Source organism: Sphaeramia orbicularis, chromosome 16, assembly GCF_902148855.1.
Source record: "Sphaeramia orbicularis chromosome 16, fSphaOr1.1, whole genome shotgun sequence".
NCBI classification, from domain to species: Eukaryota; Metazoa; Chordata; class Actinopteri; order Kurtiformes; family Apogonidae; genus Sphaeramia; species Sphaeramia orbicularis.
In genome coordinates this window covers 8,353,868-8,379,966 of record NC_043972.1, presented here as the reverse complement: position 1 = coordinate 8,379,966, position 26,099 = coordinate 8,353,868, and the positions used below count along the sequence as shown (strand labels likewise).

The 26,099-nt window shown below is 37.0% G+C and overlaps 1 protein-coding gene across 1 annotated transcript in view; it reads left to right on the top strand.

Annotated features, from left to right (window-relative positions):
* The window catches only part of rims2a (regulating synaptic membrane exocytosis 2a), a 278,590-nt gene extending 254,007 nt beyond the window's left edge, over positions 1-24,583 (top strand). Inside the window, 5 exon segments of the mRNA XM_030157202.1 lie at positions 19,423-19,564; positions 19,668-19,780; positions 20,885-20,986; positions 21,077-21,216; positions 21,961-24,583. Coding sequence (XP_030013062.1) covers positions 19,423-19,564; positions 19,668-19,780; positions 20,885-20,986; positions 21,077-21,216; positions 21,961-22,164 — 701 coding nt within the window. The 3' untranslated portion in view covers positions 22,165-24,583.
* Positions 24,584-26,099: the final 1,516 nt, after the last annotated feature.

The following is a 26,099-nucleotide window of genomic DNA, read 5'->3' as shown; positions in this document are numbered from 1 at the left end:
TTGTTGGTTTTTTTTTTCTGCAGAATGGCTCCTGCTCCTCAGCCATATGTCTCCTCCGCTGTGGCCTAAAATTTGGCCACATTCATGATTTGACTTGGACAGAGCAGGAGCTGCAGCCCACGTTTGAGTACAGTCCATTCTTTCCTTCTGTGCATCTAAACTGGGCTAAATCTGAACTTCCACCCTGCATTATTAGAATTTTTAACTGCTGCTAAAAATACAGACTTCCTCTTTTTCAGGTTTTGTCTGCGGACGCTGACAGCACCGCTCGATGAGACATCCGCTGCGGTCAGTTTAGTCATGTACTGCAAATGTGATGTCTGAGCTCCACAAAAACATGGTTAAAAAAAAGATGATTTCCTCTTTCAGTATGAGAGGCGATCGCACTGTGGTGACAAATGTCGTGCATTTTTCACATAAGAGCAGTTTGTACATATTACATCATATATTACATTTGGGGTGTCCAACTCAGTTTAGTTAAGGGGCCACACTTTTTTTTTAATATTGATTTATTTCAAAGATGGAAATGGTGCAAGCTTCCTGATTGCTACTAATTGACTTCTTTGCACAACATAATATAGAAATGAAAATTCACTCCAATATGATCTCAAGTGGGCCAGACAAGTAAAATAACAGTGAAAAAAGTCAAATTAAATTATGATAATGTTTAGATCTACAAAGTTTCCTTAAAAATCTGAAAAACATGAACAACTTGAAATGTCCTAAGAAAAACAAGTGCAGTTTTAAAAATATTCTGCCTCAATTGATCAATTTATCCTTTACACATGTGCATTACAACTTACAGATCACAGTGGATCTAAATACACAAAACATTTATTAACAGGCAGAATATTGTTAAAATTGCATTTACTTCTCTTAAGATGTTTCAGGTTGTTCATATTTGTTAAGGTTATTCAGTTTTTTTGTAAAAGGATAGTTTGTTAATGTAAACATAATTAGAAAATTTTACTTTTTCTACACTAAAACAAAGAAAATTTGCAGTTGTCATTATTTATAGGTTATTATGATAATATTTTACTGGTCTGACCCACTTCAGATCTAATTTGTCTGTGTGTGGAACCTGAATTAACCTCCTAAGACCCAGCTATGGGTTTTGTGTCCACATTTGTGGACAAGAGTTTCACAACTTTATACAAAAAAAAAGAAAAGAAAAGAAAAGTGTCCACCACAAAGGACATTCCATAAAAATTTTAAAGACTTCATCTAAAAAAACTGTTGCATCATGATGTTTCCAATATAGGCACTTATTTAATAAAAAACAAAAAAAGCTTGTACTTTGCTGACATTTCCTGGGTCTTAGGAGGTTAAAATAATTTTGACACCATTAATTGTTGACAGTTAGAATAGAATAGAATAGAATAGAATAGAATAGAATAGAATAGAATAGAATAGAATAGAAGCTTTATTTGTCATTGCATAATAAATACAACAAAATTGCACATGCCCCCCACATAAAAAACCCACAATACCATTCATACTACATTCTTCTCACTCATAAATACATTCAATAAGCACAACACACACACCAAAACACATCAATATTAAAATACTACTATATAAAAGTGTAATTATATATTTTTTTAAAAGTGCATTTTATATAAAAGTCCTCTGGCTTGGATTTGAAGTGCTGGTGGCTATGGTATATGTTGGTGATTTAGAGAGTGGATGGCTCTTGGAAAAAAACTATTTATGAGTCTGGTTGTATGTGATCTGAGTGACCTGTATCGCCTCCCTGAAAGACCCAGTGCTACGTTTATAGCAGTTCCCAAATCATTTTTACTCTATTGAACCTTTCTTAAATCACTTATCACCATTTATTATGATATTATCATCTGTATTTTATGTGTTTTTAGTGAAAATCAAGTATTTTCCTATATATCTAATTTATTAATCACGTAGATGTTCATACAGACTCAGATTAAATTTGAGGGTTATATCAGAAATAGAGAAAAGTGAAGAAAAAGTGACTTTTTTTCAGCAAATCTATCATTAACTGAACATAAACCAAGTGTGTCCATCCACTGTCATTGATCCAACTTCATGGATTTTACTGGTGAATCAATGTTGGAGAAGATGACGGTGTTTCCACGGTAACTATGGAGCCTCTGAACATCCAAATGGATCAGATCTGATGACCATGAAAAGATGACAAACTGTATTTTACACCAAATATTTCCATGGATTGATAGGATTAGTGGCTCAACAAGTATTAAACAGTTTAGATCAGTAGACTTTTGTGATCACTGGTGGATGTTTGGGTCTTTATGGATTAATGTCTTCAGTATAATTTTTGCGTTTGGAGCCCCGGGGGGGGGGGGGGGGGGGGGGTATGTATGTGGGGGTGCAGTCCATACATAATGTCACTTACCCAAATGTGAAAATGAAACTTAACATTCTTTCAACATCCAACTCTCGGCTTCTGCAGGGGTTGGACAAAATAATGGAAACACCTTCACCTCAAGATGATAATGCCCCAATCCATACAGCTAGAATTGTTAAAGAATGGCATGAGGAACATTCTAATGAAGTTGAGCATCTCGTATGGCCGGCACAGTCCCCAGACCTCAACATTATTGAGCATTTATGGTCAGTTTTAGAGATTCAAGTAAGACGTCGATTTCCACCGCCATCGTCTCTAAAAGAGTTGGAGGGTATTCTAACTGAAGAATGGCTTAAAATTCCTTTGGAAACATTTCACAAGTTGTATGAATCAATACCTCGGAGAATTGAGGCTGTAATTGCCACAAAAGGCGGACCTACACCATATTAAATTATATTTTTTTGATTTTTTAAGGTGTTTCCATTATTTTGTCCAACCCCTGTATACGTCTCTTATACAGCGGATCTTACACAAAATTTTCACAACTTCTACCCTGTATCCACTGGACCCCCTCCACTGCTCCACGAGCCCCCCACAAATGCTGGGCCCCATGAATTTGTCATGTTTACCCTCCCCCTTATTGGCGCCCCAGCCTGTGTACTACATCATATTACATGGTTTTATAGTACTATTGAGATTCACCCTGTTTATCTGTGGCTGTAGTGGTGCCTTTCACATTACAAGGCTTGAAAGCACTTCGACTCCCTTTCTTTTTGTCCTCTCCATCTGTTACATCCTCAGTGTTTGCACAACTTAGCAGAGGGAGGCAGCCAGACAGGACAGAACGCAACAACACTTCATCCATTTCATGTTCCAAATATGACTCCTTTTCCTCACACCTTCAGAGGAAGGTGTGAACCTTTTCAGTAAAAGTGTGAAGTGAATGTTAGGACGCGGTGAATGTTCAGATGAGTGGGTGAAAGCTCCTTTAGAGAGAAAAATACTTATTAAGGTATTAGATGTGAATGGATTATCTATAGTACTGTACAGAAGTCCTGGTCCAACATTATGTTTGTTGGTTTAGTAAAGTTCTAATAACCACACATATGGATTTGTCAGTCGGCTTCTGTAAACCAAAGTGGTCATATTTAGTGTGACCTCCCTTTGCACTTAACATGTCTTTAACCCTTTATCGGGCAAGTGACTATTTTTGGTAATTTCTGCAAACATTAAATATGGGGCCAGTCCAGTGCCTCAGTGAAGTCAAGATGTATGTTGTTTTTTTGCTTTTTTTTTTTTTTTTATAAAACTATTCAGTGATTCAGAGAGATTTCATAGAAATGTAGAAGCTGTAAATAGTGAATATGAGTCATTTTTGTCAGTTTATGACCTTATAACAGTTTTATTGCATGTGTTTACTTTTTAGCTAGTGGTGCTGTTGTTGATGTTTTATGGCAAGAGGAGGTAGATGAGGATGTCCAATAACACACTAAGGTTGGAATTTGGAATTTCAAAGTATTTCAATGAGTGACATATAAAGGGTTAACCCAGGGGTGTCATATTCATTTTAGTTCAGGGGTCACATTCAGCCCAATATGATCTCAAGTGGGCTGCACCAGGAAAATAACAGTGAAAAATGTAAAATTACATTCTGAAAATGTTTACATCTACAGCCTATCCTTTAGAAATGTGAATAACATAAACAAACTGAAATTTCTAGTGAAAAACAAGTAAATATTTAACAAGTGGTGCCAGGCACAACAAGCCCCACCCCTCACACATATTTTAGCTTATTTTGGTATCGATCCAGCTGTTGTCATCATGTCTATGCATATGCTGATGTCAACATATCAACTGCCTCTATATATGTGCCAAGTGAAGGAAATTGAAACAAAACTTATTTTTTTTATAAGCATTTGAAATTTTGCCCATTGTAAGTAAAGGGGAGAGAAAAAATATGTTAAAAAAATCCTAAAAAATTGAAGCTTTGACCTACTTTTCCCAAAATGCAATGACGCCTATTCTGGGTCACTGGCAATCTATAAACCAAATTTGGTATGAATTCACCAAATAGTTTTGCTGCTACAGGCATTTGAAATTTTGCCCATTATAAGAAAATGGGGGGAAAAAAAAAAAGATTTTAAAAATCCATTAAAAATCTGAACTTGGACATACTGTTCCCAAAACGTAATGAGATCTATTCTAGATCACTGGCAATATATTAACCAATTTTGGTATGAATTCAACCAATAGTTTTGCTGCTACAGTGTTAAAAAAGAAACAAACAAACAAACAAACTGAACCAAATATAATACCCCTTACCTCCCCTTTGGGGGGCGGGTAACAATAGTTTATCTTTCACACATGTACATTACAACTTAGAGATCATACTGAATCTACAAATGCACAAAACATGTAGTAACAGGTATAATATTGTTAAAATTACACTTGTCAGGTTATTTATATTTCTATTTGTATTTATAGGTTATTATAATATTTTACTGGTTTGACCCATTTGAGACTGAATTGGGCTACATGTGACCCGTGAACTACAATGATTAATATCTTCAGTGTAATTTTTCCATTTCATAAATTCATCCCACAGGCCAGATTGGATCTCTTAGTTTTGGCCCACGGGCCATATGTTTGACGCCCCTGCTTTAACCCTTTTGTTCACACAATATGAGGTTTATGGCATTAATTACCTCCGCCGAGAAACGGTGGAGGTTATGTTTTCATCGGGGTTTGTCTGTTTCTTTGTGTGCAAGATAACTCAAAAAGTTATGGATGGATTTTGGTGAAATTTTCAGGAAATGTTGACACTGGCAAAAGGAACAAATGATTAAATTTTGGTGGTGATTCAGTGATTCTGTAATTCTGATGTTTTATACTCAGTTTTATTGAACAAACGTCGGATGTTTGTAATCATTCGTGCTGCTTCGTTTCAGGGGGTCAGAGGTCACACTAAATATCAATCAATCAATCAATCAATCAAATTTTATTTATATAGCACCAAATCATAACAAAAGTTATCTCATGACACTTTATATATCGATTTGGTCGAAACCAGACTTGAAGCCAATTTACAGAAACCCAACAGAATCCTCCTACTTTTCCCAAAATGCAAATGTAAATAGCGGCTTTAACCGTTACAACCCATTTATTATAGTTTTTTGCATATCTTTTAAGGCTGTGCGTGTATTTCCTGTATTTTCTTGTTGCATCTGAAGAAAAGAAAATGACAAATAACATTTATGACCAAGATAAAGGTGGAATAAGACTTGTGCGCGGTACTTTTTGCTTGAATTTCTATAAGAGTATGTTTTTTTTTGTTTGTTTTTTTTTACATTTTTGTCTCATTTTTACTTTAACTGTACAAAAAGATCTCAAGATATAGACTTCATTCTTAGCTTACAGTTAATAGTGTGATTAATCTGTTCACCCAAAATGATCTCATAGTGTATTTTGAGGATGTAGCTACAGCCTCCACAATGCTCTTGGTGTTAAGACCCAAAGTGGAAGCAGTACTTCCAGACGGCGGTGCTGGTCTACATCAAAGCAGGCAGCAGGGAATGTAAACGGAGGGGAAAGGCAGTGTGTTTGACTACGTTTGTGCATGTATTGTTCCGTGCATGTCTGAGTGTTCATGTGTGTGTTTTGCCCTCGTCCGTGCATGCGGGTGCCAGGGTTAGAGCCCTCCATTAGCTGCTGTTTACAGTCTGCAGAACCAGAGTCGATCTCTGACGTCTGCTTCATCAATCACGCTCTTCTGAGGGCTTCTGTCTGTGATCCCCCGGTGGCTAGGGTGGGGTGGGGGGGCGGATCTAACATAATGACTTCTGGGATATTACGCTCCTTTGTTATTGTAGTAGAACTGAAAACATTCCTTGAATTTTTAGATTCTGAGATGCTTCAGATTTCCAGGCAGTGGCAGCTGAAGTACAGCTTGGTCCGAGTCTGGAGTGAAAGCAGAGATGTGTACAGTTAGTGCTTTAATGTTCATCCTTACCAGTAATGTTCTACGTGTATGCATCCAAAAATGGAGATTACAAGATTTAATTCTACAAAAAATATCGACATATGTGCTCATCTGTAGAAACAGACAGCTGCTGTGCCTCACACTGCAAAAATCAAAATCTTACCAAGTGTATTTTTGTCATTTCTAGTCAAAATATCTCATCACACTTAAAATAAGACATCATCACCTAATGAGTAACTTTTCAGTGAGATAACAACTTATTTTTAGACAATAGATCTTGAAAATCTTATTTCAAGAAATCTTACCAAGATAATTTTTACAGATTTTTTTGCTTAATTCAAGCAAAAAAATCTGCCAATGGAAAATTGTCGTGGTGATAATGTTGAAACATGTGGGATGCACTAGGCTACCTGTTTCAGACACATATTTACATTTACATTTGTGCATTTGGCAGACGCATTTTTTCAAAGCGACTTACAGGGGAAAACCAATCAATCACTCAATCAATCAAATTTTATTTATATAGCGCCAGATCACAACAAAAAGTTATCTCATGACACTTTATATATAAAATTGGTCAAAACCAGACTCTAAGCCGATTTACAGAAACCCAACAGAATCCTCCAGGAGCAAGCGCTTGTGACTGGTGACATATATGCCCATATACATATACATATACATATACATATACGCCCATTGAAAATGAGCATACTTAAGTCCAATGCAAATGTATTAAAGAACCATATATGTGCACTACTGAGCATTAACATGTGTTTCATGGAGCAGGAGATATGAGGACAAGTTGAATATAAGTATTGGAATGGTACAAAAAGTCAGGTGTGATGGATCACGTACAAACCAATAGGGTGTTAGAGTGGTATATGTTTATACTTTTCATCCAACCACAATCAAATTCACCCTATCTGCATAGAGCAATTTATCTGGATAGTTTTTTAATTTTTTTTTTTGTTTGAGAGATGACAAGCCGGAATGAAAAGAAGCCGAAAGGAAATAGGAGTAATGAGGCTATTTTTCAAATGTAAGGAGTAGGAAGTACAGATAATTGTGTGAAAATGTAAAGAGTAAAAGTAAAAAGTCAGCTGAAAAATAACTATTCCAGTAAAGTATAGACAACCAAAATTTCTACTTAATTAACAAAGTATTTGCACTTCATTACTTGGCACCTCTGGTTACTACCAACTGCAGTAGTAGTATATCCACTGTTAGCACTTGGAGTAGTATTAACTGTTAACAACTATGAGTATTTGTACTTATACTAGTAACAACAGTTCTAGTTTTTAACAGGTGTAGTTCAGGTCGCTGTGCATCCATGTGTCTCCCCCTACCCCCCTTTAGCTGAATCTGATAAAATCAGAGTTGGTTCTTTTATCAGAGACCCATAGTTTTTTGTACTCACACACACACACACACACACACACACACACACACACACACACACACATATATATATATATATATATATTTCTTCTATTTTCTATCTTCTATAGTTTGTATATGCATATTTCTTCTATCTTTAATCTTCTATAGTTTTTATATGTATATTTATTCTATCTTGTATATATTATCCTGTGTATATAGTGGCTATTTGTATTTATTGCTGCTGCCTGCTGAGCCAACTGCATCGAAATTTCATTTTTTATGTAAAATTTGCAACGACAAATAAAGTCTGTCTAGGTCTAAAAATGAGTTACTACAACTCATTAATTCATAAAAATGAGTAAAAAAGGATTTCTTTGTTACTTCAGTCATAAACCCTTCCACTGTGCTCCTCATAATGCCTTCCTGGACCCATGCCCCCAAACTGTCTTTTGTTATAATGTGGCGCTATATAAATAAAATGTGATTTGATGTTTGGTGGTGGTCGGAGAGGCCATTTGCATTTTTTAAATTTATTTATTTATTTGCACATTCAGTATAAAATAAGACAAACACATGTACATAGACAGAGACAAGGGTACGGAAATGTGCAGGTGAGGTCAGAAACCCAAAAAGCTTAAAAAACTTAATTGTACTTCAGACAAAATGAAAGAATCTCTACTTCCATGAAGTAGAGGGATAAATAAAAATGACATAAAAGTAAAAGAAATTATGGTTATATATCTATAAACATCATTTCCTTCAATAACATAAAGAGTAAAAAGAAATTAATAATAATCATATGATAATGATGAATGATATGATAATGATAATGATGCATGGATTGACAGTCCCAGGACAGCTGTGGTTACAGATGTAGTTTACCACCACCACCACCACCAGTGTATGATTGCAATGTTAATGAGTAATGGATTCATGGAGTTCATACAAATGAAAAGTGCTATATAAATCCAATCCATTATTTTTTATGAAACTTCTCAGACGTGTTAATTTTAAATGACAAAGCCTTATGTTGTTGATCATGTTCTAATATCATCCACACGCTGAATGTTCATGTATTGAGCAAACTTGCAACTTTGTAATTAACCTTATTTTTTTCTTCAGGTATCATGTGTCAGGTTTAGTGGGTGTTGAAGCCTCTGTTTCCGCCTGTTATTTTGAAGTGGGTGGATAGGGATGAATAAACTGCAACAAAGATGAAAACACTGAAGTAAGCACACGTGCCAAATGTGTTGTCTGAGCAGATAATATCCACTGTATGCACGTGTACAATGACGCATTTCTTGTGACTTACACAAAGAAAGGATAATAACTATATCTTTGATTTTCGGGGGGTTTTAGTTCTATATTTTGGTGGAGAACTTGTATTATTCCCATTTTTCAAAGCACTTTTTTACTCACTTTTCAACAACAACCGCCATAATAAGTAATATGTCCAAAATTGTGCTTTTATATCACTTTCAAAATTAGCGTAATTCAAAAATTGATCTAGTTTTCTAGGCAAAAGAGAAGCACAGTGTGAGGAGCGCAATGAAAGGGTATGGGATTCTGAAGTTCCCACTTAACAAAAAAACTTTTTACTCATATATATGAATTCAGAAGTTGCATCAAATCATTTTATAATCAGATTAAGGCCCAATCCCAATTTACCCCTTGGTTCCTCCCCCTTACCCCTACCCCTTGGCCCTTGCAATGACACTACCCCTTGAAACGGAGCTGCAAGGGTTAGGGGTTGAAACACTCCCCTATGAAATGAAACAACCCTTCACGACCTGTTATGTCATTAGCAGTCATTGATGCCGCTATAAACAAATGCAACAACTTTGTTTCTGAAAGTACAGTCTACTCTCGTTATACCGCCAACTTCCGTTCACGGCCAAATTGGCGGTATAGCGAAAATGGCGTTACAACGGGTTGCATCCATAATGTGCATGTCTTTACTATATGATGTCTATGCTGCCTCCGTTAACCCGTTCTAATTGCGTTTCTAAATAAATCTTGATTCTGTTATGTTGTAAGGGATCATTTAAAGTGGGGAAACATTTTAAGCATTATTATACCGTGTCGGGAAATGACACCCCATCATCTTGAGGCTTTGGCTTAATCCCACGTCCTCTTCCCGACATCCTGACCTACTGAGTGTTCTGCGATAAATGAACGGTGGCCGTTCCGTAGACCTACTCGGAGCTTGTCGCGATCAGCGTCTGGCGCGTTTGTTTCAGTGCATTGTTAAAATTTATGTGTACTCGATGGCAATCACGCTGGCGGTATAACGGTCGGGAAATCAATGGTGTAAGTGTTGTTTGTGCATGGAACTGGGCTGGCGGATGGCAATAGGTGGAAATGGCGGTATAACGGCGGGCGGTTTAACGAGAGTAGACTGTATTCCCCATGCCGCCAGTAGCTGTAACCATCCCTGTTCCATGGGCTTTGGTCGTCTTTTTGCGTATATCAACTGTAAACTGCAGAAATGCAATCTATAACACATTGAAACGGCATTAAATGGTCGATCAAATAAGTTGTTTATGAGGAAAATCCATGCATTTGTGTGTTTCTTTCATCGCACTGCTGCACTTTTTGGCTGTGTTTACCTCCATCTTGCCAATGTTTCGAACAGAATTATGGGAAATTTCTCCTACCCCTCCGTTCGTAGTGTGGTCCTGAAAAATCTCTATTTGGAAGGCTACACAGCCCTCCGCCTCCATCTAGTTGAGAATCGGGACAATGCTACCCCTTCACCTGTACGTGCAAAACGGAGAGGTAGGGGTAGTGGGGAGGGGCCAAGGGGCGAATTGGGATTGGGCCTTCATATCAGACACATTTGTTGGCTCGAGCTTAAAATAAGTCACACATGATGAATTTGACTTGGAGTTGGTAACTGTCAGCGTGTACTAGGGTAGGATAAAAAAAAAGTAAAGATATAACTGTAAAATACAGGGTGACACAAAAAAACGGGAACTTTTTAACAATCCAATAAAACCGAGAGTGATGGAAGAAAAATATTTTATTCGTAGTAATTGAAACCTTAAAACATGCCATTTAAGAAACAATGATGGAATTTTCATTTTTTTTAAATTACTTCCTGTAGATGGCGTCCTCCTGTACGAATGCATTCTTGAAATCTGCTGTTGAGATTCCTCATTGACCGCTGCAACATCTCAGCTGGGATACTGTGAATTTCATCCTGAATTCTCTGTTTTAACTCATCCAGAGTTCTTGGTCGAGTCGTGTACACTTTACTCTTGAGATAGCCCCACAAGAAAAAATCCCAAACGGACAAATCTGGCGATCTAGGGGGCCAGGGAACGTTACCGAATCTTGAGATCACACGGTTACCGAACAATTCTCGCACAGCCGCCAGTGGTTACTAAAATGGGGGTGTGTTTACTTGCTCAAGGACACTGTCTCGCAGTGCTGCCACTTGCTCATGTCTGCCAATACGCACTTCAAAAATTCCCGTTTTTTTGGGTCACCTTGTAATTTTAAAAAAATGAAAATTCCATCATTGTTTCTTAAATGGCATGTTTTAAGGTTTCAATTACTATGAATAAAATATTTTTCTTCCATCACTCTTGGTTTTATTGGATTGTTAAAAAGTTCCTGTTTTTTTGTGTCACCCTGTATATAACTGAACCTTGCTGTAAATGTGTAAACTATGGATATATTTTGGGGTGAAAGCATGTGCTGAAGGAAGCAATGCAGTGTTGGTCAATGAAGGTTCATTTTAAAGAATATATAATGCATTATTAAAACATGTCAGGCATGAGTTAGCTTTTGCTGCTGAGGTTCATACATCAGATATGAGTGAAAATAGCAACTGTCAATATGATTTGACCATATTCTATTGTATTTATCTGACGGAAAAGTGTCTAATCCAGTGGTTTTCAATCTTTCTGTCTGGGACCCCTTTTAGAGGATGAAAAATCTCCAGGCCCCCCTCAACCCCAACAACATTGTAACAGTGGTGCAATTATAATTTTTATTGAAAGAAACATCAATATCTTAACAATACTTTTTGCTTTTCCTTGAATAATTTGTTGTGCAAATTAAAAATAACTTAGATTTTTGCTTGAATAATACAAATAAACTCAATCAGACTGCTCCCTGAGACAATATTTTTCCAAATAAAAATAGGAAATGTGCAATTATCTTACAAATATGACAATAAAGTAACTTTTTTAGACCAACAAGCAAATTTTGGTAACAAAGATGAACATTTTAACAATATCAGTGTCTGCAATGAGCCTGTTTCCATTGCACATCTCAGAATATTAAAGTGCAAACTGTATAAACCGTGCAAAAACAGAAACATTGCACATTTTTCTTTTCCAGTCCAATCCTTGTCTATTCTCCAAACCTAAACTCTTTGTCTAGTCTAGTGACCGATCACCATTTGTAACAGTGGTGCAATTATAACTTTTATTGAAAGAAACATCAATATCCTAACAATACTTTTTGCTTTTCCTTGAATAATTTGTCATGCAGATTAAAAATAACTTAGATTTTTGCTTGAGTAATACAAATAAACTCATTCAGACTGCTCCCTGAGACAATATTTTTCCAAATTAAAATAAGAAATTCGCAATTATCTTACCACTATGACAATAAAGTAACTTTTTTTTAGAACAACAAGCAAATGTGGTAACAAAGATGAACATTTTAACAATATCAGTGGCTGTAATGAGTCTATTTCCAATGCACATCTCAGAACATTAAAGTTCAAACTGTACAAACTGTGCAAAAACACAAACTTTGCCCATTTTTCTTTTTCAGTCCTTGGTCATTCTCCAAACCTAAACCCTTTAGTCTAGTGACAGATCACCATGGCAGTAGATTGATTTGTTGTGCATCCCTAAAATGAGTCCAGGGTGCTCCAACACTAAAATACGAGGGCTGTTCAATAAGTTCATGGCCTCACCCAGAAATACTGGTTGTTATAATAAAGGATGTTATATTCTTTTGTGATGGGATAGTGATGCTTGAACATCGATGGACCAAGTGCATTGCTGTAAATGGAGATTATGTTGAAAAATAAAATATAAATTATCAGTCTGTGTTGTTCTGTTCTGGGTGAGGCCATGAACTTATTGAACAGCCCTCGTATTAGTTCCACCTGATACATGTTCTAACCTGAAGAAAAAAAAACACCCAGGAGTGATTCCATGACCCCCCTGGCAAGCTTTCAAACCTCCCCTAGGGGGGCCCGCACCACAGTTTTAGAAACACTGGTCTAACCGATCCCTCTCCCTTCATTTGAGTAGAGCACAGGTCTCAAACTCATTTTCTTTCAGGGGCCACATTCAGCCCCATTTGATCTCAAGCAGGCCGAACCAGTAAAATAATAGCATAATAACCTACAAATAATGACAACTCCAAATTTTGTCTTTGTTTTAGTGCAAAAAACCCCATTAAATTATGAAAATACTTACTTTTATAAACTATCCAAACAAAAAAGATGTGAATGACCTGAAAAAACTGAAATTTCTTAAGAGAAATAAGTGCAATTTTAACAATATTTTGCCCCAACTTATCATTTTTTACATGTGCATTACAGATCAGATCTACAGAGACACTAAGTACTTAGTAACAGGCAGGAAATTGTTAAAATTATGCTTAATTTTCTTTAGACATTTCAGGTTGTTCATATTTGTTCAGGTTATTCATGTATTATTGTTATAGGATAGTTTGTAAATGTAAATATTTTCATAATTTAATGTTATTTTTTGCACTAAAAAAAAGACAAAAATTTGAAGTTGTCACTATTTATAGGCATAATGTAAGATTATTTTTTTCACATTAAACCGAGAAGAAAATATGGAGTCATTATATTCTGTAGGTTACTCTGCTGTTAATATTTTACTGGAGATCATATTGGTCTGTATGTGGAACCTGAACTAACATAAATTCCACAGCCTTTACTGTGGAATTTTTTGCACTTTGCAAATTCATCACATGGGCCGGATTGGAACCTTTGGCAGGCCGCATTTAGCCCCCGGGCCGCATGTTTGAGACCCCTGTAGTAGAACCTGTAAATACTGTAGTAAAGATACAGTGTTCCATTATATGTGCTTCCATTGTGGGTTGATTTTACTGCAGTTAGCTCCCGGTCTAATCACCTTCATCTTTGTCTTTCATTAAAAAAACATCCTCAAGGAGCCTCTGAAACTGACCTAATTGGTTATATTTTAGTGTTCAATTTCCGCTCAGCTGTAAACGTGATTTTTTTTTTTATGCTGACCTAGAAGAAACATGCAAATGGACACTGTGCATGACTTCCTTCATAGAAGTAGGTTGCAGAGTCTCTGAGAGAGTAACTTCTGCCTCGGTGTTAACACTACAGGGAGCTTTGCTATATTTATGATAGTGCAGAGATTTGTAATTGTCCTGTGCCTATTCTGCCAGATAGATACTCTGAGTACAAGTATCACGCTTGGTTCTTTGGCGCCGTGTCAAAGCAGCAAATATTTTCCCCCAAAGCTGCAGCGGTGACAGTTCCCCCAGCGGGAGCTAGTTTTAGTTTATTTTAAAGCCGTGCACGTGTTTTAAGTGTTGACCCTCACACATGATGGCAGTAGAAGATTTATCAGTATTTCATGGACCACCTCTGAGGACTTTGTCTGTTGCTATGTGTTTCTGCTCCAGTCTATTTAAACTAGATGTGACTTTGTGATGAAAAACTGTGATTGATTAAGAGAAGCTGATTTTCTGTAAAACATGCTGTATGCACGTGTGACAGAAGAACCACAAGAGCACGAGTAAAATGAACCCAATTTGTCATCCACGGCAATTATGAAAACACAAAAAAGAGCGAGAGAATAATAAAGTAGCTGAGTTCGGCACGTGAACTTTGAATGACCACCATGTGGCTGAACCCTGTCATAGAGGTGCAGAACCGCTGGAGGACCTAATGACAGCTTGTTTTCACTGGCTTCTGTGGGTAAAGAGGAGAGAGGGAGGAACAGTGATGCAGGGATGGAGGGAAAAGGAAAATAACAAAAGTGATGAGTGGCACAAAAGATGCAAAACAGCACAGTGGGGGGGGAGCAAATGATAAAAGAAAAGGTAAAACCAACCTAAAATTGTTGAGAAAAGGATGGGGAGGAGAGGGTGGTGGTGGGGGGGGGGGGGGGGGGGGGGTTCAGTATCTCTGGGTAGAGCTTGTTCACCCGCAGAGCCAGCCGAGGTGCGCCTGAGCAGCCCGGCCCTCTGATTGGTTGAGCATGATGCAGCTTTCTCCCCTCCCCCTCCAGAAGAAGAGGTGCAGTATGTGCCGTCAGACTCAGACGGCACAAGACTCAGATAGTGAAGCAGTAACGGCGTGAGACTCTAAGATGCAGCCTGCACATCACATAGGGACAGACTAGACCAGATCCACGACAGCAGCAGACTCTTCTACATCTGAGGGATTCATTCAGCAGCTCAGATTTGGGCTAAATATTAAACTCTAGATCAGACAGACATCTAAGAGGTTCGATTCGGTGCACTGACAAGGACGGACGCCAGTGACCATGGGACGGCAGGGGCACGATACCTCTGCTCCGGCTGCTGGGATGCGAATCCAACGCTCCCAGAGCAAGATGAGCCTGTCGGCATCGTTTGAAGCGCTGGCCGTCTATTTCCCCTGCATGAACTCCTTCGATGAGGAGGACGGAGGTAAGATGACCGTGGAGGGGCTGAGCAGTGGACTGATGGATTTAGCATGAGGAGGAAGATGCACAAGTATTGATTGTGAGGAGAACTGGAAAAGTCATTAGTTTAATGGGGACAGCGGTAGGGTGATTTTAATTAGAAAGTGAGAGTGTAATTAAAAAGATGCTTAAGATGTGTGAGATATGAGCATGGACATGATGACGCTCTCCTCCTGATGATGCTGCTGACAGGGTTGAAGGGTCCAGTCTGTGTGCTACTCATGCTAGTCTAACAGATGTCACATTCCTCCTTCTGTTGAGTCAGAAACTATGTAGGAAACACTGTTATTATCCGTCCTGTCGGTGGATGACGCCTGCTTTATCTTTAAACTTGTCTCCTTAGATGCTCCTTTGTTCTCACATTAGATTAATACACCATGGGTTTTCCTCATCTGCACATTTTTGCCTGAATACTGCTGGAGGTTTTTTTAGCTACAAATTCACACTTCCCTTTTACTCACACTTTCATCGTTAGTGTCTGAATTACTCTACCTTTAACACCAGTTTAACATTGTCATCTTCTTGATATTAGGAGTTTTTACTCATAAACCAGTGTTAATGATGCCCTCAGCTTGGAAACATCCTTTACTGTTAACACACACCATAAACTCACTGTAATGTGCAATAACTACTCCTGAGACATGTTCCTGTTGACATTGTTATAGCTGCACATTTTTATACCACTTTTATATATATGTTTAAAATGTTACCTTGTTATACAGTATATCCCTGATTTGCACACACATTTCTATTGCACACTATTTTATATATATTTTTTAATATGTCTATATTTTATTGTTTTGTTATTAGTTGTAAGTGCACCATTGCTGACAATGACATTCTATTCTATTCTATTCTATTCTATTCTATTCTATTCTATTCTGTCCTATCTTGTTCTATTCTATTCTATATTCTATTCTATTCTGTCCTATCTTGTTCTATTCTATTCTATTCTATTCTATTCTATTCTATTCTGTTCTGTTCTGTTCTATCTTGTTCTATTCTATTGTATTCTGTCCTATCTTGTTCTATTCTATTCTATTCTATTCTATTCTATTCTATTCTATTCTATTCTATTCTATTCTATTCTATTCTGTTCTGTTCTATCTTGTCCTGTCTTGTTCTATTCTATTCTGTTCTGTTCTATTCTGTTCTATTCTATCCTATCTTGTTCTATTCTATTCGATCTTGTTCTTTTCTTTTCTATTCTATTCTATTCTATTCGATCTTGTTTTATTCTATTCTATTCAATTCTGTCCTATCCTATCTTCTGCTATTCTATTCTATTCTATTCTATCCTACCTTGTTCTATTCTATTCTATTCTATCCTATCTTGTTCTATTCTATTCTATTCTATTCTATTCTATTCTATTCTATTCTATTCTATCTTGTCCTATCTTGTTCTATTCTATTCTATTCTATTCTGTTCTGTTCTATTCTATTCTGTTCTATTCTATCCTATCTTGTTCTATTCTATTCGATCTTGTTCTATTCTATTCTATTCTATTCGATCTTGTTTTATTCTATTCTATTCAATTCTATCCTATCCTATCTTCTGCTATTCTATCCTATTCTATTCTATTCTGTTCTATTCTGTCCTATCTTGTTCTATTTTATTCTATTCTATTCTATCTTGTTCCGTTCTATTCGATTCTATCCTATCTTATTCGATTCGATTCGATTCGATTCTAAAATGCACATTGGAATTAGTGCATACTGAACTGGTGTTTATGGTCATGTTTACATTCTATGTGAACTACAGTGCGTTATGGCTCAATATGCCTCATAAATAAATATTAACACTGAACATAGATATCAGCCTGTGATCACACACTGTAAGCACAAACAACTCATCTTACTACATTACGCCAAGAAGCCAAACAGCTCTTTGCGATTTGACTGTTCATTGATAGAATCTGAATGGCAGACAGTCTGCGAGCTGAGGTTTACGGCAGACGTCACAGTCGACCTCAGCGGCTCTTTCTCCTATTGTTGTGTTTGAAGAGCAGGAAGAGGAGGCGGAGGCCGGCTGAATAACTCAGATTTCAAGGCTCAAAGGTTTCAGGTCTGTTCATGCCTGCGTGCGATAGGATACAGGATCATCTCCGCTCCTCGGTTCTTTCCTCTGCTAGAGAAGGAGGAGGTAGAGAGTTAAGACAGCCGGCGCCACAGTGTGAACCCGACGAGGCTGGATTAGCAGGGCCTTGTCGAGACGTGATTCATCCATTCAGACGCAGAAATTATGGGTTTGAAACATTACATAAGATCCGTGAATAGGTAATATATTTGTCGTCAGTTTTCACCCTGGAGTGAATAGCAGACGATCACTCTGTTATTGCTTTCGTCTGGCTTTGTTATGATTGTTTGACATCTGGGAAATAATAAGATGCCCTCTTTCAGCATTCATTACAGATAAGAAAAAGACATTTCTCCAGCTATAATAGGTGTCAGGATGATTACTCCTTTATTACAGTATCACATGCTTGCAATATTGAGGTATCACATGAGTTTAGACCACAGGTGTCAAACATGCAGCCCGGGGGCCAAAACCGGCCCACCAAAGGTTCCATTCCGGCCCTGCAGGATGAAAGTGCCAAAATTAACTTGAACAGTCAAGGTTGTCAAAATCCTTTTGGTTCAGGTACCACATACAGACCAGTGTGATCTACAGCAAAAATAACAACACAATAATGACAACTACAAATTTTCTTTGTGAAAAATGTGGAAAAAATTTAAGTGAAAAAAATGACATTACACTGTGAAAATATTTACATTTACAAAACTATTCTTTCACAATAAAACACAGATAAATACATAGATAAAAACAGATGAACAACCTGAAATGTGCAATTTTAACAATATTCTGCCTGTTCTTAAATGTTTTGTGCATTTATGGATCCACTTTTATCTGTAGGTGTGTTAGTAAGAGATGGCATGTTGTAGAATTTGTTCAAATTTTAGTTCCAAACTTCAAAATTTTAACAATATTCTGCCTGTTACCAAATATTTAGGTAACATTGTGTGTAAATGTACATGTATAAATAATAAGTCGAGGCATAATATTGTTAAAATTGCACTAATTTTTCAAGTGAAATTTCTGTTTTTTCAGGTTATTCACATCTTTTTTGTAAAATGTAAATATTTTCATAATTTTTTTTTTGTTTTGTACTAAAACAAAAAGAAAAACTTGCATTTGTCATTATTTATAGGTTATTAAGTCATTATTTTACTGGTCTGGCCTGCTTGAGATCAAATTGGGCTAAATATGTCCCCTGAACCAAAATGACTTTGACACCCCTGTTTTAGACCATTTCTTACGTTGCCAGGACGTTTTAATAGCGTTAAACAGCTACATATGAAATGAAAATGATGATTAAAATGCTCGGTGTGAGCAGTATGTGTGAACGGGACATAAATCTGACCTTTTATATGTGTGTGTTTTGTATGTGTTGTGCTTCCGGCTTTGTATACACGGAGCGTTCGTACTGTACTGTTTATGCAGGTGTGTGTAGTGTGTGTACATCTGCCACAGGCGTTACCACGTGGTCATCTATGGCGCTGTGTGGAGATGAGCAGCAGCAGGGCAAATGGGGGGAGTCATCTGTCGCCTTGGATCAGCCAGCAGTGTTTGGTGGGTGGGCGGGGGGGGTGGGATGCAGACGCTTGTTTGTAGGTGGAGCGTGGAGTCGCTACATAGGCAGACGGATGCGCAGACATTAGGGAGGCTGTACATATTGTTCTGTTCAAGAAGCTGAATTATTGACCTTGCACTCAGAGCTCTAAGATTACTGTAAGGAAAAGACCTTGGCGTTGAGGTGAATCTGAGTCCTCCTTTGTGTCATGTTCTCCCTGTGGAATGGTTTTTGTGGCCAGTGAAAGCACGGGTTTGTCCACAGTCATCCATGCGAATGCAACTCACCCTGAGTCACACAAACTGATTCATTACCACATTATTGACGGTCGTTATCGCCTCTTCTCCCTTTCTCCTTTTGGTGCATGTGTTTGTCTATGTGCAGAAGCAGGAGGTAAGAAGTTGCGCAGCACTATCCAGAGGAGCACAGAGACGGGCTTGGCGGTGGAGATGAGGAGCAGGATGACTCGGCAGGCCAGCCGGGAGTCCACCGACGGCAGCATGAACAGCTACAGCTCCGAGGGAAAGTAAGGAGGACCAGGGCTCACATAGGATGCAAGAACTGATCCCAGTCCTAGTCCAGTTTAGACCTGATGTCAGGACTAACCAGGTCATGTCCTTCTCTTTCAGTCTCATCTTCCCTGGTGTGAGGCTCTCCTCAGACGCTCAGTTCAGTGACTTCTTAGACGGCCTTGGCCCCGCCCAGCTGGTCGGTCGACAGACGTTGGCTACTCCACCGATGGGTGAGGAAAACAAACACTGGACTGAAGTGCATTGTGGGGGCTTAGTTTAACCCTAGTAGAGGTCTTTGCACTTACATTAATGTTAGGATGTACCACAGTTACTCACCTGGTCAAGTGTACAGACAGCGGAGGCCCAGGTTTGATTCCAACCCTGGCCTTTTGATGGAGGTTATTTCCTCCTTTTCCCAGCATTCCCTGTCACCTCTCCTCAGCACCAGACTTTTACATCCCAAGTGTAAGAAGGAGCAAAACAGCAGATCATTCCTTGCAACAGCCATCACGTTATACTGTTTTTAGATGTAAAGCACTTTGGTCTTCATGTTGTTGTAAAGTGCTATATAAATAAACTTTGATTGATTGATTGATTGATTGATTGATATACAATAGTTCCTAGCCCCCACCCATATCATACCATATGCATGTGCAATTATATTATAAATATCTAAATTATGTTTAAATCTTAATTTATTATTATTATTATTATTATTATTATTATTATTATTATTATTATTATTATTATATATTTATATAAATTGCAGATTTTTCTTTTTTTTCCACTCTATATTTCATGTTTCACTCTTGCATATGTAGTATTGAACTGAACTGAACTGAATTGAACTGAACTGAATTAAACTGAATGTTTTTCTGCACTTCTTGTTGTACTTGCTGCTGTTAACAGTGTAATTTCCCCATGATGGGATGAATAGATAAATTAACATCTTATCTTTTCTTATCTTATCTTATCTTTTCTTTTCTTTTCTTATCTTAACTTATCTTACCTTATCTTTTCTTTTCTTATCTTTTCTTATCTTATCTTAACTTATCTTTTCTTATCTTAACTTATCTTTTCTTATCTTAACTTATCTTAACTTATCTTAACTTATCTTTTCTTATCTTTTCTTATCTTATCTTATCTTAACTTTTCTTTTCTTTTCTTATCTTACCATTTAACTGTCATATAAAGTGCAAAAAAAACATCTTAAAATACACATATGGCTGGTTTTAGCACTTTACAGACACTACAGTGTAGTAGAGTATAGAGTGGCTTCAGTAGTGTCAACAGTGAGCTAAACGTTGTCTATTCTTGTGATTCTTGTTACTTAGGTGACATCCAGATTGGCATGGTGGAGAAGAAAGGAGCGCTGGAGGTGGAGGTCATCAGAGCCCGTGGCCTTGTGGGAAAACCAGGTTCCAAGGCACTGCCAGGTAATTTCAGCTGTCAACAGACAAATAAGTGTGTGTCCAAGAGGAGTTGTTCAGACTGTAACCTCTCCTCTCCTTTTCTTGCCGCCACAGCACCATATGTAAAGGTCTATCTTTTGGAAAACGGAGTCTGCATAGCCAAAAAGAAAACAAAAGTAGCAAGAAAAACCTTGGATCCTCTTTACCAGCAGCAACTGCCGTTTGAGGAGAGTCCAGGAGGGAAGGTTTTACAGGTAAGAACGTGACTCTGACAGTCAGAAAAAACAGGAAATTAAGTATCTTGTGTCCGTTCTTCAAAGTGTAAAAAAATCTATGAATAAAATATTTAAAACAAAAAAACAGGAAGTTATGAGTATCGTGTTAGGATTTTTGCTAAGAGCAGGGTTCATTTTGGTGCTTGAATCCTTGAAAATGCTTGAATTTTAATGTTGTGTTTTCAAGGTCTGAAAAGTGCTTGAATTTTAGTTTAAGGGTTTGCATTTATAACTTTGTGATGTGATTCATTCATTTATTTCTTTTTAATATTAACTCTGCCAGGTTAGATGCTAAGCTAAACCTACTTACAGAGAGGTGATACATTTAAATAAAATAAGATAAAATAAGATACAAAAATAAAACTTTATGTCAAAAAAGAAAATTAGCGGGGGTTCTCAGGTCGACTTCAGGTACATTTTTATCTTAATCTTTGTCTCGGTGCGAGTGTGTCTGAAAAACACCAAGTGGCTTCCATTATTTTGGACAAAACTTTAATTTCTAAACTTTTTTGTTATTATGAAACATAATTTTATATGTTTATAGCATAATACTATGTACATCTTTGTGATAAAAAGTGAAAGAAATAATCATGAGTATATGCATTCCTGTTGATATGTATTTTAGGTAAAAATGACTCTTGAAAGTGCTTGAAAAGTTGTTAAATTTGACCTTGAAAAATGTGTACGACCCCTGTAAGAGTTTCATGCTTCCTCTTCCTCCAGGTCATCGTCTGGGGCGACTACGGACGAATGGACCATAAATCATTCATGGGAGCAGTTCAGATACTGTTAGACGAGCTGGACCTGTCCAACATGGTGATTGGCTGGTTCAAGCTCTTTCCTCCTTCCTCATTGGTGGACCCTACTCTGGCCCCACTGACAAGAAGAGCTTCCCAATCCTCACTGGACAGTTTCTCTCGGTCATAGCAGCGCGTGGACTGATAGCGTTGTTGTAGCAGCCAGTGTTGCGATTACAGGTCACGCCCCCGGTTACACTGCATGCTTGATGTTGTGTCTTCTGAGCCTGTTTCTAGGGGGTGCAAAAAAGTGATCCTGTGTTTTGAGCAAAAACGTTGCGCACATTGTGCACGTGGCGAAGGGTGTTGCAAGCACCTGGCAGCCGGGACTGCCGGGTGTTGTTGTTGTTTGGAGGAAGCTGGAATGAACTCCTTAGCACGAGGAATCTGTCAGTTCCAGGTTTTCATCCAATTCAAAGCCATGGGGGTCAGTACTGGGAACCACTAAATGAGTTCTACAGAAGCCCTTTTCGAATGAAAAATAAATGTTTTGCTTTAATTTTTTTTGTTTTCATTTGTTTTTTTTTTTTCTTTTTTTTTTTTTGTTTTTTTTTTCTTTAAATGTCTACGTACTTGTATCTGAAGGGGGTGACAGTTTTTCTAACCAGATGCTTGGTCACGCCATGCCAACAGACCTAGCTGTGTAGATGGAGTTTTGGAGACCATCACTTTGGGTGAGGTGTGTCCTAGCTTGTATCCACACTCCCCCAAAAATCCAAGTAAAATGCCCCACATACTGCATAGGTTTATGTACTGAATCAACCCACACTGGGAAAATCAGCAGAAAGACAAAAGTTTAATCAGAGACAATAACGAAGTGACTTCCATCAGCACTTCACGATACAGAAATGATCAAAACCCCATGAAAAGATGTACAATCTACCATCATTCTTTCTCTGTTGATATATTGTATGAAAATTAAATGAGAAAAATATTTTTTTCCTTTTTAGTTCATTTGCATGGACACAAATTTAGCTGAATAAAAAAAAAGAAAATTATTTTCTTGAGGCTGCAACTTGCAAAAAAGATGAAGAAAAATAAATAAAACAGATCAGCCATTTTCAACAATTTATATTATTTTTAAAAATAAATTTCACTAGTGCATGGTTTTCAAGGGGAGTGAATGCAACATTGTGATTTAAAAAAAAAAAGACATTGTTTATCATTCTTTAGACCATTCATGAGTCTGTGTTTTGCAGACATGCAGATAAGGGAAACTTAAAGGAAACTTTTGGAGTTATTTAACAGAAAATGTTTATGTGACAAGTGATAATGAAAATACATGTAAATTATTTATTTCATTGTAAAAGGCTCAGGCCTTATAAAGATAAACATTATGTGCAAATTGTACATGTTTCTCTTTTTCTTCCTTGTCCCAGGGTACTTACCATTGTACTATTCATGCTACCATTGTTCAGTCCCCTGATATTGTCCAGATTTTAGGACTGTTGATTATTTTACAGTTCTGTATTGTTTCAGTATGTATTTTCTTTTGGATTTGATTTGTTTAACAAGCATGTTGAAAAGGATTTTCTGCAACATGGCTTGGGCACACCTTACAGTAACTCAGCATGTTTTGATAAAGATGATATTTGGAATTTTTGCAGTTTCTTGTACAGTGCATGTCCGCGTCATTACTTTTCTCCCTCACCTTAAATTGAAATCTACAACAAATTAGTTCTTCCTGGTCATCTGTGACCAGTTATTGAAGTTTTAACAAAACATTCCACCCCCAAGGTCATATTTTATTTCAGGTTTTTGAGAAAAAAAATAAGTGACAAGGAAAATATTTTATATTTAACAGAGGTTGACGAAACAGTTGTGATTGCAAGTGTATTTTATTTCAGTATTGTTGACAAACATGCAAAAATAATCTGTATTGGTTACAGCAAGAGGTCTAGATCGAATCTAGCGGCGGCGAACATGCAGAAGGCGTGAGTCGCCGCTCTTCAATTCTACAGGCTCTGTTTGAGAAGATGAGCTAATCACAAGTTCAAATAACAAAGGGATATTGCCACAGAAAATGTTTTTTTTTCTTGTTTTAATGAAAATGAAATTAATTTACTATATTTTTGTTAGTTTTATTTAAAAGCCAAGACCAGTTTATTTTTTATTTTCTATTTTTAGTAATTATAAGTGCTTCTCATGTCTGGGAAGTCTATGAATCTTATAGTTGCAGTATGTCTGAATGAAATTGAGCTGAGGCATTATTCCTTTTCCACATGACGATAAATGCATTTTAATGTCCAAGAAAACCTTGTCGCTGTAACAAGCTACAGTGTATATTTTCATTTTACTTTACAGTGTACATACCTTTAGATGTCAGAGTTTGACTAAACAGTTACTGAGAATAGACTGAGCAGGAAGGGGAAAAATGCCTCACATGATGACAAAGACATATGTTATTTATCCTTTTGAATGCCTTTTAATTTTCTCTTTTTGGTGCAATGTGTTAATGCCAAGGCTATGTCTTGGTTAAGTATGGTTGAGTACAGAGATTTATGTAAGTTATTTTTCAAATTAAAAATAAAAAATTGATATTACACTGATGCCAAGTGTTGGGTGATGATCACATGAACACAAAAACAGATATATTATTTTCACTGCTGCTTTTTTACATGAACACAAACACATTTTTAGTCTGTTTTAACATATACAGAACATCATTCCTGTCACAGATCCACATTTAAGCTGCTCCAAGGCATAGATTTGACTTATTTTCTGATCTTGCTGACACGACATTAATAACCCATAAAGACCCCAAACCTCCACTGTTAACCAAAACCATCTGATCTAAACTGTTTAATACCTGTTGATCCACTAATCCTGTTAATACATGGAAATAACTGGTGTAAAATGCAGTTATTCATCTTTTCATGGTCATCAAATATGACCCATTTGGATGTTCAGAGGCTCCGTAGTTACCGTGGAAACACTGTCATCTTCTACAACATTGATTCACCAGTAAAACTCGTATTTCGATAAATGACAGTTGTTGGAAACGCTTATTTTTACATTCAGTTAATGATATATTTGCTGAAAAAGTTGCTTTTTCTTCAGTTTTCTCTGTGGTTGATATAACAATGCCAAATTTAATCTGAGTTTACATTAACATCTACATGATTAGTAAATTAAATGTAGGAAAATACCTGATGTACACTTAAAAAACACAAAATATAGAGGATAAAAATGTAATAATTGGTGATAAATCACTTAAGAAGGGTTAAATAGAGAGATTAAAAATACTGACACAAAAGTAGCACTGGGTCTTTATGGGTTAATTTTCTTAGCTTATTTAATGTTGGACAAAGGGATGTTTTCAGATTCATCCTTCTAATTTTAACGCTAGAAAGGCTACGATTATGTTTCTATCAGTTCAGATAAGTTCATATTTTATTTGCAGTCAATATGGTTTAGGCTTTAATGAACTAAATTTGGTCGCCATCATAGAAAGTTATAAAAAACTCAACTCAGTTCAGTTCAGTTTACTTTATTGATCTTCATTCACTCACAAACCTGTGGGAAAAAGAGTGCTGCCCAAAGCTTTGGAAAATGCTCAGCCTAGTATTGAAAGATGTGCTATGATTTTAATAGTTTAATGCACAGATTTTGGAAAAATTGCAAAAAACCTTGAAGCCATGAAAAATTTAATGAAACACCCTTAAAAACCTCAGAAATGACTCGATGATGAACTGGGGATTATGTAGAAGTGTTTTGAAGTGAATAAAAAATATTGACCAAAATTTCATTTTTCGGAGCACATAGTATAGTCAGCCACTAGGGGCACTGACGGCCCCCTGAAAAATGGTATGAAACACCCTTAAATACCTCAGACATGACTCAATGATGAACTGGGGATTATGTAGAAGTGTTTTGAAGTGAATAAAAAATATTGACCAAAATTTCATTTTTCGGAGCACATAGTATAGTCTTATATTCAGCCACTAGGGGGCGCTGATGAGCCCCTAAAAAATGGTCTCAAACACCCTTAAGTATCTCAGAGATTATTCTCTGATGTTTCAGAGATTATGTAGAAGTGTTTTTAAGTCAATAAAAAATATTGAC